This window comes from Pomacea canaliculata, linkage group LG13 (assembly GCF_003073045.1).
Source record: "Pomacea canaliculata isolate SZHN2017 linkage group LG13, ASM307304v1, whole genome shotgun sequence".
NCBI lineage: Eukaryota > Metazoa > Mollusca > Gastropoda > Architaenioglossa > Ampullariidae > Pomacea > Pomacea canaliculata.
In genome coordinates, this window is record NC_037602.1 from 3,544,308 (window position 1) to 3,559,163 (window position 14,856).

A 14,856-nucleotide genomic window follows, 5' to 3' on the forward strand; every position below is an offset into this window, starting at 1 on the left:
GGATGGTTTTAGAGGGCCGGACTAATATAGTTAACTCAGTTTTACCTAATACTGTATGTATAGTATATACTGGCGGGCGGGTCAGCGGGCGGGTCCGTCAGAGAGAGGAGGCGGGCCGGATCCGGCCCGCGGGCCGCCCCTTGCGCAGGTCTGTTCCAACAGCAATCCTGCACTCGCCGGCTCAATAGAGGTTGCCTCTTGCCATGACAGGCTCACATTGTTGGTACACTAGGTGACTGCCAAGTGTCGCTAGTGGGTGCAGCTTGCAAGTCGTGCTTCAGTCTTGAAAGAGAGGCTTTCTGTGCATGTCTGGGTGGAGGGTCGTGGAGCAGGGTGGGCTAAAACAGGTGTCGAAAGGGGAACGCACTCTATGTGACTTTATGCCTATTCGTGTATGTGGAGTATGAGCAATAAATGCGTCTATTTGACTCATGAGATATACAAACTTATACAATACTTAAAGAAGTATTGCAGTTCTTATGAAAGTTTGCACAAAGGCTGACCTCGCTTCTTATGTCACGTCACATTTGTCGGCTCACCGACTGGACAGCTCCTCATCAGCCCGTGTTGAAAATTCTTGCATTGGCTGCAGTTTCGAGGAATGTCGTAAATACGAATTTAGGTCAATCACGCATGTTTTAATTAGAAAAAAAAAAAAAAAATTGCAATTCTTTAACAAGCTAATAACAGATACGTATTGATGTAGTCTGCTAGAAACTTTTTTTTTGGTCTCTAGTTTTTAAAAGTTGGTTCTTTAGTATAAATAAAGTTTTCTATTGTATTAATGCAAAGTTACTGTAGGGGGAATAAAGAATGTTATCTCTATACTGAAATAGGGTTTCTCGCTCAATACAGGTTGTTTTCAGCTTAAATCAATTTGCTCCCTGTATGGTCTTTAAAGTGAAAGAAGTGTCGCACTAACCAAGATTCAACGAACGGAAGCCGGTAGTTGTGTCAGCTCTCTCTCTCTCGCGACAGTCTTCCATCTCAAGTGTCCGTCTTTGTCAACACTGGTATGTAGTTCATTTGTTTATTTTAAGCGCTTTGATCATTACCTTTAAGTACATGTTGTGCTCTTATACTTATGGAAGGCATAGTTCTCTCGTTATCATTCTGACAGTCAACGATTTGTTTGTAGACTCTGAGTGACGAAGTACGATGAAAACTGTTTAGTTTGTCTTAATTCCCTTGAGAAGGACAGTAAGTATTTTGAATCGTGTATAGCATGGCAGTAGATAAGGAAGTATACGAGCCCGTTAAACCGACAGAGCAAAGTAGTTTTGTACACAGCTAAAGTAGTGTATGTATACAGTTCTACAGCAGGGATGGGGAACATTTCCTCATGAGCTGGGCAGTGGTCTTCTGTAAGAACAGCCAATGATGTCGAGTGGGTTCAACGGCTTCTTGCGAAAATAAGGACCTTGACCTGACCCTGTTTCTGCTGTACAGTGTGACCGACCTGCGAATGCAACGCTCGTTGAATTTCAAACAAGTTGCACGAAGTGCAGCAACGGATTTTATGAGGCATGACATGCATGAGCACAGACGATGACTTGTATCTTTGTCTTTGACATTTAAGATAACGGCCATTTGTAGATATACATTTCGTCACGTGTAAAGTTTTTTCCGCTTACTTGTCAACTAAGAATCTTGTCTCATTTATCTGTTATGATTCTTACAATATGTAAAGATTTTTCTATCTGGAATATTTCTTAATATCTATAATAATTATTACTCTCTGTAATCTCACTATCTGTAGTGGCTCTTGCTTTCTGCAAGTGACTCTCATTGTAATATATATCTGTATCTGTAATGGTTCTTCACATTGCTTAGAATTTACAGAACAGAATTTCAGCAGCAGATTGAAGGAAGAACATTTATTTATTCTACATTTCTGGTAGAAATTTTTTTTTTCAGTGGGATGTTTAAACATTACTGTTGCAGCCATATGCGACGTGGTCACACGTCCTCAATCTCACTGACAATGGAAGAGGATTGTTTGTAAAGAGGAAAATAAGTTATAGGCATCTCATCATCTTCGTCATTGTCGTTGGAATCTTCTTTGCCGCTGGGGTGTTGATTGGGTGGTTTTCCCACACCTACCCTTCCAACGATAACAGCAGTGAACAAACGGTAGCAGACGAAAGGTTTGGTTTTTGTCTGTTCTTATCAGCACTCTATTATCGTTGCCAATCTAATGCTAATTAATGCTAATATCTAGCCGGGAGCATTTTTTTCGAATGGTTAGGTGAAACAGTGCAGATATTATTTCCCTAGATGTGGGGAATATTTCCCATTCTGTTTGTCTGGATATGTGTCTAAAATTATCGGCATGCACACAGAGAGTTTTATAACACTGACGTCAGGATTGTACATAGACACATTATGTTAGGGAGGTTTTAGGATTTAGATACAAGTCGTAAAGTTTGCTTTCCATGCCTCATGTGTTCAGTATAAATTTGTACAGAGGCATAAGGGTGTTGTACTTTGTATACTTAAGACACTACTTATGATTTGTGCGCTACTGGATTCAATATAACCGATTAAATTCTAATTATTTATTTGATTAATTTCGTTGCAGTTCATACTTCGCAGATTACATTTTAAATAACGTGAACAAAGACAACCTCCGGAACTACCTGAGGTAACAGCTGCACGCCTGAGTGCGTGCGTGTGTTTGTATGTGTGTGCAATTTTGTGTGGTTGAATAAAGATTAGGCATATAGCCATTGAACAAATGTAGCTTTGACAGAGCTTAACACAGGTAAGATTATAAACTTTATTGGCGCCATAGTTGATTATATTTCCTTTTGGTTAATTCAGTATGCTTACCCTTCATGGCGCGTGGTAAGTAATCCAAGGCTGCCGACTGTAATAAACTATGTCAGGTGGCTATACTTACTTTCTGCTTTTGACTCGTAACGCGTAACATTTCCAGAAAATATCGTTTCAGAGAATATTCTAAAGAACCCCGACTGGAAGGTACAGAGAAAGATGCCGAGCTTGCCAGACTCATGCAGAGTCAGTGGCAGGCTAACGGCTTGGATGATGTTCACCTCGCCACGTACAACGTGCTCCTCTCCTTCCCCAACAAGACCAACCCCAACGTGGTAAGTTCAAAGGGCAGTATTTCACTCAAATCTGATCTTTTTCACGATAACAGTCGCTGAGTGTCGCTCACTCCATCGTGTTGCTGCAGATTCAGGTCACAAACACGACCTCAGGAAAGGTGGTGTTTGAGACACACAAGTACGAGGTGGTACTCACCCAGCAGAGAACAACTCCGATGTGGTGCCCCCCTACAATGCATACTCACCCGCTGCTGACGTCACCGTGAGTATGTAGAGAGTGTCGCTCAGTGGGAGAGGGGCTTTAGCTCTACATTTAAGCCATTGTGCAGCATTTTGACTTAGGCACACGGAAAGCTGTCATACGCCGTTGTCATCTCCAGTTACAGTATCACTTCCAATTTATTTCAGACGAGAAAAAATTGTCATTATTAACCTTGTCTTAAAAATTCAATTGACTGTAAAATGTTACTTTAAGCCTTGCGTCTTCTTTATGACTTTTTAGCATATGTATGTATTTTAGAGTATACGACAGTGCGTATAGATGACTATGTGGGACTAAGGGGTAGGTAATGGTGTAAGTGTGGAACCTTTTTACACAAAAATTCACAACAGTTATGTTTCTATCCCAGGGAGATCTGGTTTATGTGAACTACGGAAGAGAAAAAGACTTTTCATATTTGACGAAAACATTGTCCGTCAACCTGACTGGAGCCATAGTTATTGCCCGCTATGGTAAAATCTATCGGGGGGATAAAGTGAGTGTATGGCATAAACTAATCTGCATCTCTGACAGAAAACACATCTTAGGCATCTACAATATTTATTTGATTCATATTATATATATATTATAAGTAGAGTTGTAACAAGATTTGTGAAGGTATAGGTCTGGAAGAGGTAGGCAGAGGCGTCGAAATATATATTAATGCACTGCGATGATTGGCTGGTCGGATGAGAACTGCATCCCTATAATGAAGTAATATTAGTTACAGAAAAATTCTCTTGAAATCATCTCAAGGTCTTTAAAACGTTTTTCTAACATGATTTAATTGTCGATGTGCTCCTTAGATAATTTTGAGCCGTGCTTCATTATGTTGCATGCAGGTAAAATTTGCCGAACGTTACAACGCCGCTGGAGTGATCTTGTACTCAGACCCCAGTGACTTCAACATTGACCTCAGCAAGCCCTACCCTGACTCGTGGTGGTTGCCACCCACTGGAATACAGCGTGGAGTGATCGCTGGCTGGTGCCAGTGGCGACCAGGAAACGCCCCTGTACCCTTCCACCTGTGAGTAAGGTTTTAATATAATCGCAGCCATCAGCTCTCTACACACAGATAATTGCAAAACAGTTTCCAGTTCTCAGCCCTTCACGGCTCGAGGCTCGGAAGAAAAGCGAAGAACGGATAGGTGGACATTTGTAACAAAATAAAGAAAAATAATAAAATACTTCTCAAAAACTGACAGACTTTACAAAACCTAGATAAAATGACCATACCTCACACCAGCACCAACAGTTACCTACAACTGAACATTTGCCATAATGATCCGGTATAAATTAAAAAAAATTTAATGTCTATGAAGCATTAAGAATTATTTTTGTCTTTTGTAGACTACGCCAATAGGGTTAACGCTACGTCACTGCCAAAAATACCCTGTCAGCCCATCGGGTACATTGACGCCATTGAACTTCTTAGGTAGGTGTGCACTTACTAAGACTTTATGGGAATAAAAAATAAAATGTAAATAATAAATAAAAATACCAAATACAGAAGTATATTTTTAAATATATGCATGAATATTAGATGACCAAGATAGACAAATTATTATAATATAACTTAGTGAAATGATGAACTGAGTATGAATAAGTGTGTAGTTTTTATTGGAAGATTGCCGGAGATGCTTAAATACTACTCTTGCAGTACACCGAGAGATTTGCTGAGTGAATAGTACTCATGAGCGAGCAAACAGTAGAAAAGGAATAGTCTATCGAGTTCTTTTTGTCGATTGTGTTGTCAGAAATCTGTCTGGGCCGCTGGCTCCTGATGAGTGGAGAGGAGGGCTGAACATCTCATATCGCATTGGCCGAGGATATGAAGACTCACATTTGTAAGATGCTGACTTTCATAATGTCAGGCGTTCAGTTTCTGTAATCTTTGTAATCTTTGTATGGTGTTATTCGTATGAGAATCTGATTACCTACCTCACTTATTGTGAGAAAAACATACCTGATTAATTGTCTGAATTTTTTGCAGCAAGGTGCGCCTAAAGGTAAACAACTACTTGAAGTTAAGCCAGTCTACAACGTCATAGGTATAATAAAAGGAAGCGAAGAACCAGGTAAGTCATGAAACTGTCAGAAATATTATAAGTGAAGACGTTTGTGGCGTAAATTACCAACAAGACAAATATCTTGCACAATGAACACATTGTTAAAAAATTGCATTTCACTGGCAAGCAAGACAATGTTTCTCAAGCATAATTAAAATAAGTCATGAAAATTTTAAGCTGTATGCCATTTCAAAAATAAGTTTTTGTAGAATTAAGTGCTACCGACAGAAAGAAGCAGATTCATGCCTTAATTTGTAATATCTGCAGAGCCTCTTATAATATTTGTGTAAGCATCTGGTCCAGAATAATGCCGAATGTTCTTTGTACGGTTTCCCTGTTTAGGATTTGCGACAATATGAATGTTGGATCGTAGATTGTGGTCAAGAAAAATCAAGAAAAAACTGTTTGACTTATTAATTTCAGATCGCTATGTACTCCTTGGCAACCATCACGATGCCTGGGCGTTTGGCGCTTTTGACCCTTTGTCTGGAGCAGCGTCTTTAACCGAGCTTACTCGTGTGTTTGGACAGCTTCTTAAACAGGGTACGCACCCGCTTGTCTGCTGCTGTCTTTGAGACTCAGATGGGAGCTGTTAATAAATGTAGAGAATGTTTCGCTGGGCAAATAGTCTTTAAACTTGAATAGGCAATGGTACGAATATGGTCACACAGGTTTTTGTACTTTGTTGAGTTTTTAGACGTCAATATAAACAACCTTTCTTACTTTCCCCCTTCTCATAGGTCACCGACCTCGCCGAACTGTAGTATTTTGCAGCTGGGATGCTGAGGAGCAGGGACTACTAGGATCCAACGAGTGGGTGGAGGTAGGTTGTACATGATAGGGTTTCCTACCCTTTAGTTTTCAGCATTGTTTACTCTTTTTGTGAAGATCGGCAGACACAAGTTGTAATATGTTCATGTGTTTGTGTGTGTGTGTGTGTTTTAAACAGGAACACCTGAAAGTGTTGCTGCAGCGAGGTGTAGCCTACCTGAACGTAGATTACTCAGCAGTTTCAAATTTCACCATGGCGGCAGGCACCAGCCCTCTTTTGCAGGATGCTCTTTATGAAGCAGCAAAGCTCGTGAGTAACTGCAAGGAGTTGAATTAGTGGGTCTGCGTTTAGAATAGACCACATAACATCGGACATTTTATTGTGAATACACTTGCATATCGTATTCTATAACGTATTCACGAGAGAATTTACTTCCTTTAAGTACTGCATCTGTTACTTTAGGTGAAGTACTGCATCTTTAATGACTGTCCCAAGTAAATGTAAGTTTTAATCGCTGAAAAGTTTAGTAATCTGAACACAGAACTGGCACAGTAATGATAAATGAAGATGTAGGTGACTAGGTATATATTATTCATTCACAACAGTGTGTGATGTATATTGTGTGTTGCAGGTTCCTAGTATAGATCCTGCATTCACAACAATATACGACATGTGGCTGCACAGACCGACATCCGGCGAAGTTGACAAAGAGCCATAGTGAGATTTGGTTCTGTTTAAGCCTTCTGTTTATTTTTCTTAAAGTTTAACAGTAAAATGCCGAGGAACATTATGATAAAGCTGTCTTAGCATAGACGATCCAATGATAAAAGATCAATGCCAGATTAAGTCAGGTTTCATTTAGGAAACTGGCAACATAGAAAAATAAAGTTCTAAATAAAGTCAGGCAAACTTACAAAGGAAAACATACACAGGAATACTATGAAAAAGGTAAAAAATAAATAAATAAATAAATAAAAACATCTGAGTTCTAGACTCTATAAGACATTAGTAAGCAAGTGGACATAATTTTTATGTGGCAGTGTTTATTACTCCCTCGGATCATCAAGTGACATGGCAGCGTTCTATCAGCGAGCAGGAGTCTCGAGTGTTGACATGTGGATAACTTATGACGAGGTGGGAGATGATCAGTTATTGGCTCAGTGTAGTTCATCTCATTTGCCATGACATTGGTGCAATTTCTACTAGTTGCACAAATTCCGTTCTTACAAAAATATGCACAGAAAGGGTAAACATCACATGTCAGGACTGTACATAAATACAATTTTATCAAGGTTGCAGCTAATGAGCTCAGAGCTAGGACCATTCTGTCAACATCTATTTATAAATATGACGTCACAGGGATTCCCTCTCTATCTGCATGGTGACGTTTATAACACGTCATATTTTATTTATAGCTTGAAAGATGGTCTTTGCCTAAATTTTGGTAAATAGAACCTTCCACTGAGCTTTACCTAGTTATTTGGAAAAGGATTTGCAGCCCACTAGACCTTTGATTAGCTCAGGATGCTGATCAATGCCCTGGTACTGTACCTTGCTAAGCCTGAAGCTAGACACCTGTTGATATGTTAAGGGAACTACTGCATATATTGTATCACATATATAAGTGAAACATCATCCCCTTTTTCTCAAGGTTGTTTGCCAGTTAATTAACACGTCTACTATTAAAGTTGTTTTTTGCGGAGTTAATCAATTCCTATCTTTGTTGTTGCAGGCTAACTTGCCAATAATTACGTACCCTCTCTACCACTCAAGTTACGAAACTTTCTTTGCTTATGACACGTTTATTGATCCTGGTTTTGTAGCGAATGCCGCCATGACAAAGGTTTGGGGTGTTATGACAAGGTTAATGTTTATTTATTTTAAATTCCATAAATATAAGAATTGTTTTCTAAAGCCTTCTTCAATGAAAGACACAGACAGCTGAAATAACAGAGAAAAGAAATAAATCAGACTAAAGAAAAAACCCCAAAATAACAATGAAAACAAAAAATGAAAGATAAGCTAAAAATGAATGTTACATTATATTTAAACATTGAAATTAAATTAATATTGTAACCTCTCTTTATCCTTCATCAGATACCTAGATGACATAGTTTCATTGTTTTCTTGTCACATTTTGTAGTTAAGTAGCTATTTATCAACTAGACACATAAGTAGAGCCACATTGTAAACAACGTTTACGAAAAGACAGAGTTGATCTTTCCCTTTCAGTCTGAACAGACTAACTCATAAGAACCAGGGGAGTATGCAAATGTAGACAATCTTCTCTGTTCCACAGCAACCTGGCAAATTGTAAACTATTGCCTTTCAAAGTCGAGAGGTATTCTACGGCGGTTTCCACCTTTTATACTTCTCTCAATAAGACCTCGTGGAAAGAACATGGTGTCAATATTGGTGAGTCTTAGAAAGTTCACTTCAACATTTAAAAATAATTTACACAATCCACCATGAAATAATTGGAACACTCTTTTTATGCTCAATGGTCCACACAATTATTTACTTTTCACGCAGTTTCATGAAAAATATTGACTTTAAATTATGCTTTCTCTTTTACCTTCTGGAATAGTTTATCCTTTTTTATTTAAAAAAAAAAACAACAGAAACCCAAGAAAAAAGAAACTATAAGGATAATACTGTGCAAGGTCAGTTCTGAAGGACACCACATGTTTTATTTTATTTCTTGTAGAGGCCATGGATTCAGCTATTATGAATTTCACCAAGGCTACCAAAGCATTTCAAGAACAAATCGATCAAAGTATATCAGCAAAGAGCAGGTAGATGAAATATTTTTGATTTTCTGTAAATGTTACAGGTAGTCGTTAGGCGTTTCTATACACGAGATCTGAATTATAAATGAAGGTTTCATGGTTCAGATGGACAGCTGACTTCTCTGAAGTCAAAGGAACTGAGAAAATCCTTTGTGAAAATCTGAAATCCACATCACTTTTCTTTAAAATATTTCAAAGTTCTCTTGGAGCTATTTATTCTTTTCAGCAAGAATCTTATATTCACAAAAAATTTCTGGCATGTTAGTCTAGTATTTAGGCTCTTAGGTTCTTGCTCTTTTGGATTTTCGAAGAAAAATCATGTTACAAATATGTGTAGTTGCAATCAATGATTATCAATGATTTGCTCTTTAATTAACCTAGAAGACAAATCTAGTCATTGATTTAATCTGTATTACTGACTCAGTTGACTGAGTTCATCGGTGAATTGACTATATTCCATGTTTAGCGTCATAAAATTGAAGTATTACTTATGTCGAAGCGCACTGAGCTTGCTGCCAGCACGGAAGTGCCCTATAGAAGTGCTATCACCATCACCATTCATCCACCCACCGTCGTTATTCTGTTATTTCAGCCCACTGCAGCTACGTATGGTCAACGACAGACTAATGCAGTTGGAAAGAGCTTTCTTGGACCCAGAAGGTCTGCCCGGGAGTCCTGATCAAAAGTGAGTAATAATCTACTTGGATTGTAAAATGTGAGATAATTTTTACTTTATTATTATCTTTTATCACTTTAATTGTTAACAAAAATTATTGAGCCCTTCTGTTGACACATTCTAATATACTTTCTGTAACGCTTGTCTCATGTGGTCAAAATGTAGTTGAACTCTTTTTGTTCTGAACTACATTATGTCTCTGATGCACATTTTTGACGTTCGTGTCACTGTCTGTTCCAGACACGTGATGTTTGCTCCTAGCCAGTTTGATAACTATGTAGACAACAGTTTTCCCGGCATTGTGGATACAATGGTTCAGATACAACAAGGGTATGACAAATGGGATGAACTAAAGCAGCAAGTTTACATCTCTACCTACACCATTCAGTCAGTTGCCTCTACCCTAGAAGACATTGGCCTGTGACCTTTGGACTGTAACCGTTAGTTGATCTGTGAACGGATTGAGTGCCGGCTACCCAAGTCTCTCTCAAAACACTCTCAGAGCCTTGGAACCATTCGTTAAGCAAATGCTTTTTATTGATTCTTTAAGCTATTTCGTCGTGTATTATATGTTAGTTTAGGTCAATGATATAATTACATAAACCTCCCGATTTATCTAAAACTAAAAAATATTACTTGAATTAAATGTCAAAAATTAGAGGGTGTTATAAAACATCAAACCATCCCCAAGAATGCTTTTACTACTCATTGTAATGTACCTGCTAAAAAACTTATAATACAGTACCTCCTCCCATTTCACCAGAAGAGATTTTGAAGGTTTTTCATTACCAAACTGGCATATTTACCCCAGCAAATATCAATCTTCATTAACTCTGGAGAGATGACCTACATTAAGCTAGCGAGTCTCATTGTTAAGTTTCAAACATCTTAAAGAGCTAATTTTGAGCATGAGTATCAAGAGTTTAGAATCAACATTTTAGTCCTTCTTCCTAATAGGGTTTACAATTTACAGGTCTTCACTTTAAAAGTATCAATGTTATTTTATTAGAGGCAGAAAACTTGTATATAGTAAGAAATAGTTAGATGCAGCAGTTATAAAAATAACGGATATCACTAATACTGATGGTATATTTGTGACTGTTGATGAAGTATATATTATGTATCTTGCCTTAATCAAAACAGACTTTTCAACTTTCATGGGTCTGATACAGTCCATGAAACAATATCAAAAGAAATGTAATTGTCTGCTAGTCTCTCAAAATGAAACTGTCTTATAGGGGATAAGGTATAATTAGAAAAGGGAACAAAGAAGTTTTTTTAAAATCCTTCAAGATAATAAAGTGGATCCATCGGCACTGAGAAAATGGGAGGCTGGATTTAATGAACATAACTAAGCTGATATATTTCTAAAGCCCTTCTTTACTATTATTGACACCCAGCGGAGATGGTTTCAATTAAGAATCTTACGCTGAATCCTACCCACAAAATCTTTTCTTTTTAAATGAAACCTCATTGCAACGTCTTTGTTGTTTTTTTTTTTAACAAGATAATGAAACAATTCAACACATATTCTGGCACTGTTCATTAAGTATGGACTTTTGGATACAACTATGAAATATGTTAAATAACCACAGAGGATAACTTTATCTTTTTTTTAACTCATGATATATTATGGAATAATATGTTCAATCTATGAATAATAATAGGACACAAATATCCATTAAGAGGCAGTGGCTCCAATTTACCCACGTCGTTTCTTAAATAACGGTATCATTTGTTTAAAAAAGGATATTTTTGAAGCAATTAAAGCGGCTTTGAGATCATTTGCCCGTACAGCAAATGTTAAAATCTGATTTGGATATGTTTAACCAGTCTTTTGTGGCACCTGCCTCTCTATATTGTAGCAGATGAAATTTGTTATTTATATTATCTTATGTGCATATTTCTTAAATTTTGAATTATTCCATTATGATTTTATATGTTGTACATGTATTGTGGAATATAATGCTTTAAAATAATGAAAAAACACCATATTTTTCAGTTCTGAAGGAATGATTTTAAGTAGTTTTCTTTGTTAGTGAAAGTTTTGTAATTTTCAACTTTTACCTGATGTTGATACTCTATATGCTGATGAATTGTTTTCAATGTTGCCTTTTAAAAATAAAGTTTCGTAAAAGTTACACATTTTAATGTACAAATAAGCTATTTAAGATTTATCTATGCTATTTGAATATCATAAACATTGAATAAATACTATAGAAGTATATTGGTTTTAACTGTTTCCATTCCCATCTTTTGTACGAAGTGTGTATCATGTTAAGTTTTCGTCAAATGGGAGACTGAGATTGGGGAAGTTAAGGTCTTGGAAACTAATTTAAGCTTGACTTTTGGTTCAGGAGAGATTAGTACATGCGCATGCGTGTTTCTGTTTGTGTTACTTTACTGTGTTTCTAATCTGCATGCCTGCTATTTTGGTGAACTATTCACACAATATGTGCCAAAATGAAACCAACATGCAAACACGCTTGTGGAATAGAAGTAATATTAAAAACAAGGTCCGATAAAGGAAGCTTGAAAACCTTTATTTTATAGAATAGTCTAATATGACATTTTGAGATGCTTTCACTAACCAGCGTACACCACTAACCAGCGTAATGGATTATCATGTGGTTCTATCCTCAAGGGACTGCTAGTTCACTGAACCTGATCTCCAGGTGTCATATGTTTCTAATTTGATACTTTAAAATCGCTTTGACATAGTTTTAAGTAATGCCTTACACTTTGCAAACAAAGAAGATATGCTTCAGAGAACAGATCTCTTCTGTCAATGCTTTCAAAATGTACGAAACCCAAGCAAACAACAATCAGTTGATGAACACTTGATAAAATTCAAGGGGTACAATTAATGAAGCAATAAATTTTTTTTAAAAAAACCTCAATAAAATTATTTGCAACTAATTCCTGTAATAAAAAAACTGAACTCGGTGGAAGGAGTTGCTGGTCTTAGTAGGCAAGTATTCATTTCGGTAATGAATTGGCATGTAATTATTTCGGATCTACACCTTTTTTTTCAGACTTTTCCAAACGAGTACCACCTTTCGAAAATTCGAATCGACAGAGTACCACCTCCCAGCCCTCCCCCCTACGAAGATATATATATTTACAGGTGTATATACTAGTCTAGTACTTAGTCATGATGCTCGCGTACCTCAGTCCAAAAACCAGGGCCTTGGCGTACAGATGAAGTCTTGCACAACTGCCCTGCGTACCGCAACGCGGGCGCCTAGCGGGACGATAACTGGAGCATGAAAAGTCCGTGTAACTTGTAAAGAACTTGATTTCTCGTCGTCAGTACAAAGAGACGGGATAAATTCCACGGGTAAAGGATCGGCTGTTAGTCTCGGCGAGCATAAATAAAGAATGTGGATAAACCGGAAGCTTTGTAGTATCATGCCCTAGTTACCTGGAAAAAAAATCGTCTTCCAACAGTTCAGTTATACAATTGTACTTAAGTACGTGCTTTAATTAAGTGAAGTATCTAAAACAGTAATTCCCAGCCTGTGGGTCGCAACGGGGCTTGCAATACTTGAGAGTTTTCAAACTTTAGTCATAATGATTGTATCATCAAAATTTTTGCAACAATAATGATTGTTTGCAGAACGGCATAAACTGAACCTCGGAAGTTAGTTGTGCACACGCGTTACTCATCGACCCATGTGTTGATGTCGATTGGTCGGATGCTGAGTGACACTTCGTTCATTTTTCTTAGTTTCAGTTCGAAAGGGGGAAAGAAAAATTATTTTGAAAATTTGACAACGTTAGAAGACTTGGTGCCCATGGAAAAGAAAATAAGCATTCATAAATGTTGTTTTACCATCTTCATGAAAAATGGCTTAGAGAATCCACAATGTGTTCTGTGTAATGCCGTTCTTATTAGTACTCGGTCAATGAAACCTTCCAAGTCCTCTCCACATGACTTAAGGCTGAAAAACCCGCGATCGGATTTTTTGAATACCTTTAATAAAGACAACCATTTATAACTGATATACGAGGTTTATAAGAGCTTTTTTAAACATTTACGTGGTGTGGCTTTTAAGAATTATAGGTTTTGTTTTCTTCTACTAAATCAAAATGAAAGATTGTAGCTGCATGAGACAGAGAGAAAACCGGGAGAGTTCGAAAATTTCTCTAAAAATTGTTTCTACATTATATGCAAACATATATAGTGCCAAAACACACATGTTGCATTAAAATAGACATTTTACTATTTTCTTGTAATTCGCCGTTGTTTGAGTACGAATCCATGTTGAACTGAGTAACGCACAACAACTGCAAAGATGGCGCTTGGTCAACTACAACTTGCCTACTTTCAAACAACGAAGTACCTGATTGGTTGAGGTTTCTTTTTTCTTCAGATGTTAAAAGGAACTAATCCATACTAGAGCAAATGCTGAATGTACCAGGAGTTTTTTCCCTTTTGCATTTTTTCTTTTAAGCACAGCGCGATGCGTTGTAGACTAATAAGACAGCTTCACACTAATCGGTAGCCACGTAGCTAGTTTCAAATATCAAAGACTCGATACCACATGAATTTTTCAGCAATAGATCACAACAGTAGTGCAAGCTACATGTGAAGTGGCATTGGAAATGTCCAAACAAAGCAAACTTAATTTATTTACACTCTTACAGAAACGCTTATAAAACCCTGCATATTGAAGTTGGAGATGTCATCTATAGATGCGACATATATATATATCAAATGACACTATTCGTAGACAATTTAGAGGATATATCTTGGGCGGTCGCCCCCCACCCCATTCCTTAGCGCCAGCTCTGATGCAGATGAAATTAAAGAAGAGTTTCGGTCTGTTTTTGTAGTGTACTAGAAACACCTACAAAAGGGGAAAATATTTTAGAGGAGATAAATATCCTTTTCTGAAGCAGGAGGTCTACAGTAGAAAACTAATTTGATGTTTGTACGGATGGAGTACCAGCTATGCTAGGGACAAAGTCTGGCTTTCTGACAAACTAAATGAACTGATCGACTTCAAATTTAAATGAAAGGAGACATTAAGCAATGTCAGGACAATCTTGGAGCATTCACATCGAAACAGCAGAACCGGCGTCGGAAAGTCAATCTGGGAAACATTACCATGTTCAAGAAACTGTGCAGTGTGGTTGAGGAATTTAATGTGGTTGAACTGGATAAGAATCTGAAATAGGTCACTGAGGACCTTGAATTACATAAATAGAAGTTTC

General features: G+C 37.4%; 1 protein-coding gene across 1 annotated transcript; it reads left to right on the plus strand.

Annotated features, from left to right (window-relative positions):
- Nucleotides 1-601: 601 nt before the first annotated feature.
- On the plus strand, nucleotides 602-11,861 carry LOC112554364 (putative N-acetylated-alpha-linked acidic dipeptidase). Its single transcript, XM_025222120.1, is given in 24 exon segments — nucleotides 602-606; nucleotides 902-1,013; nucleotides 1,945-2,147; nucleotides 2,582-2,644; nucleotides 2,954-3,110; nucleotides 3,200-3,333; nucleotides 3,480-3,528; nucleotides 3,701-3,826; nucleotides 4,173-4,357; nucleotides 4,577-4,584; nucleotides 4,681-4,765; nucleotides 5,088-5,177; nucleotides 5,324-5,349; nucleotides 5,352-5,408; nucleotides 5,823-5,942; nucleotides 6,140-6,222; nucleotides 6,349-6,480; nucleotides 6,803-6,888; nucleotides 7,212-7,305; nucleotides 7,904-8,034; nucleotides 8,471-8,586; nucleotides 8,879-8,966; nucleotides 9,553-9,645; nucleotides 9,877-11,861. Coding segments are annotated over 24 exon segments (2,427 nt in total). The 3' UTR covers nucleotides 10,061-11,861.
- The last annotated feature ends 2,995 nt before the right edge of the window (nucleotides 11,862-14,856 follow it).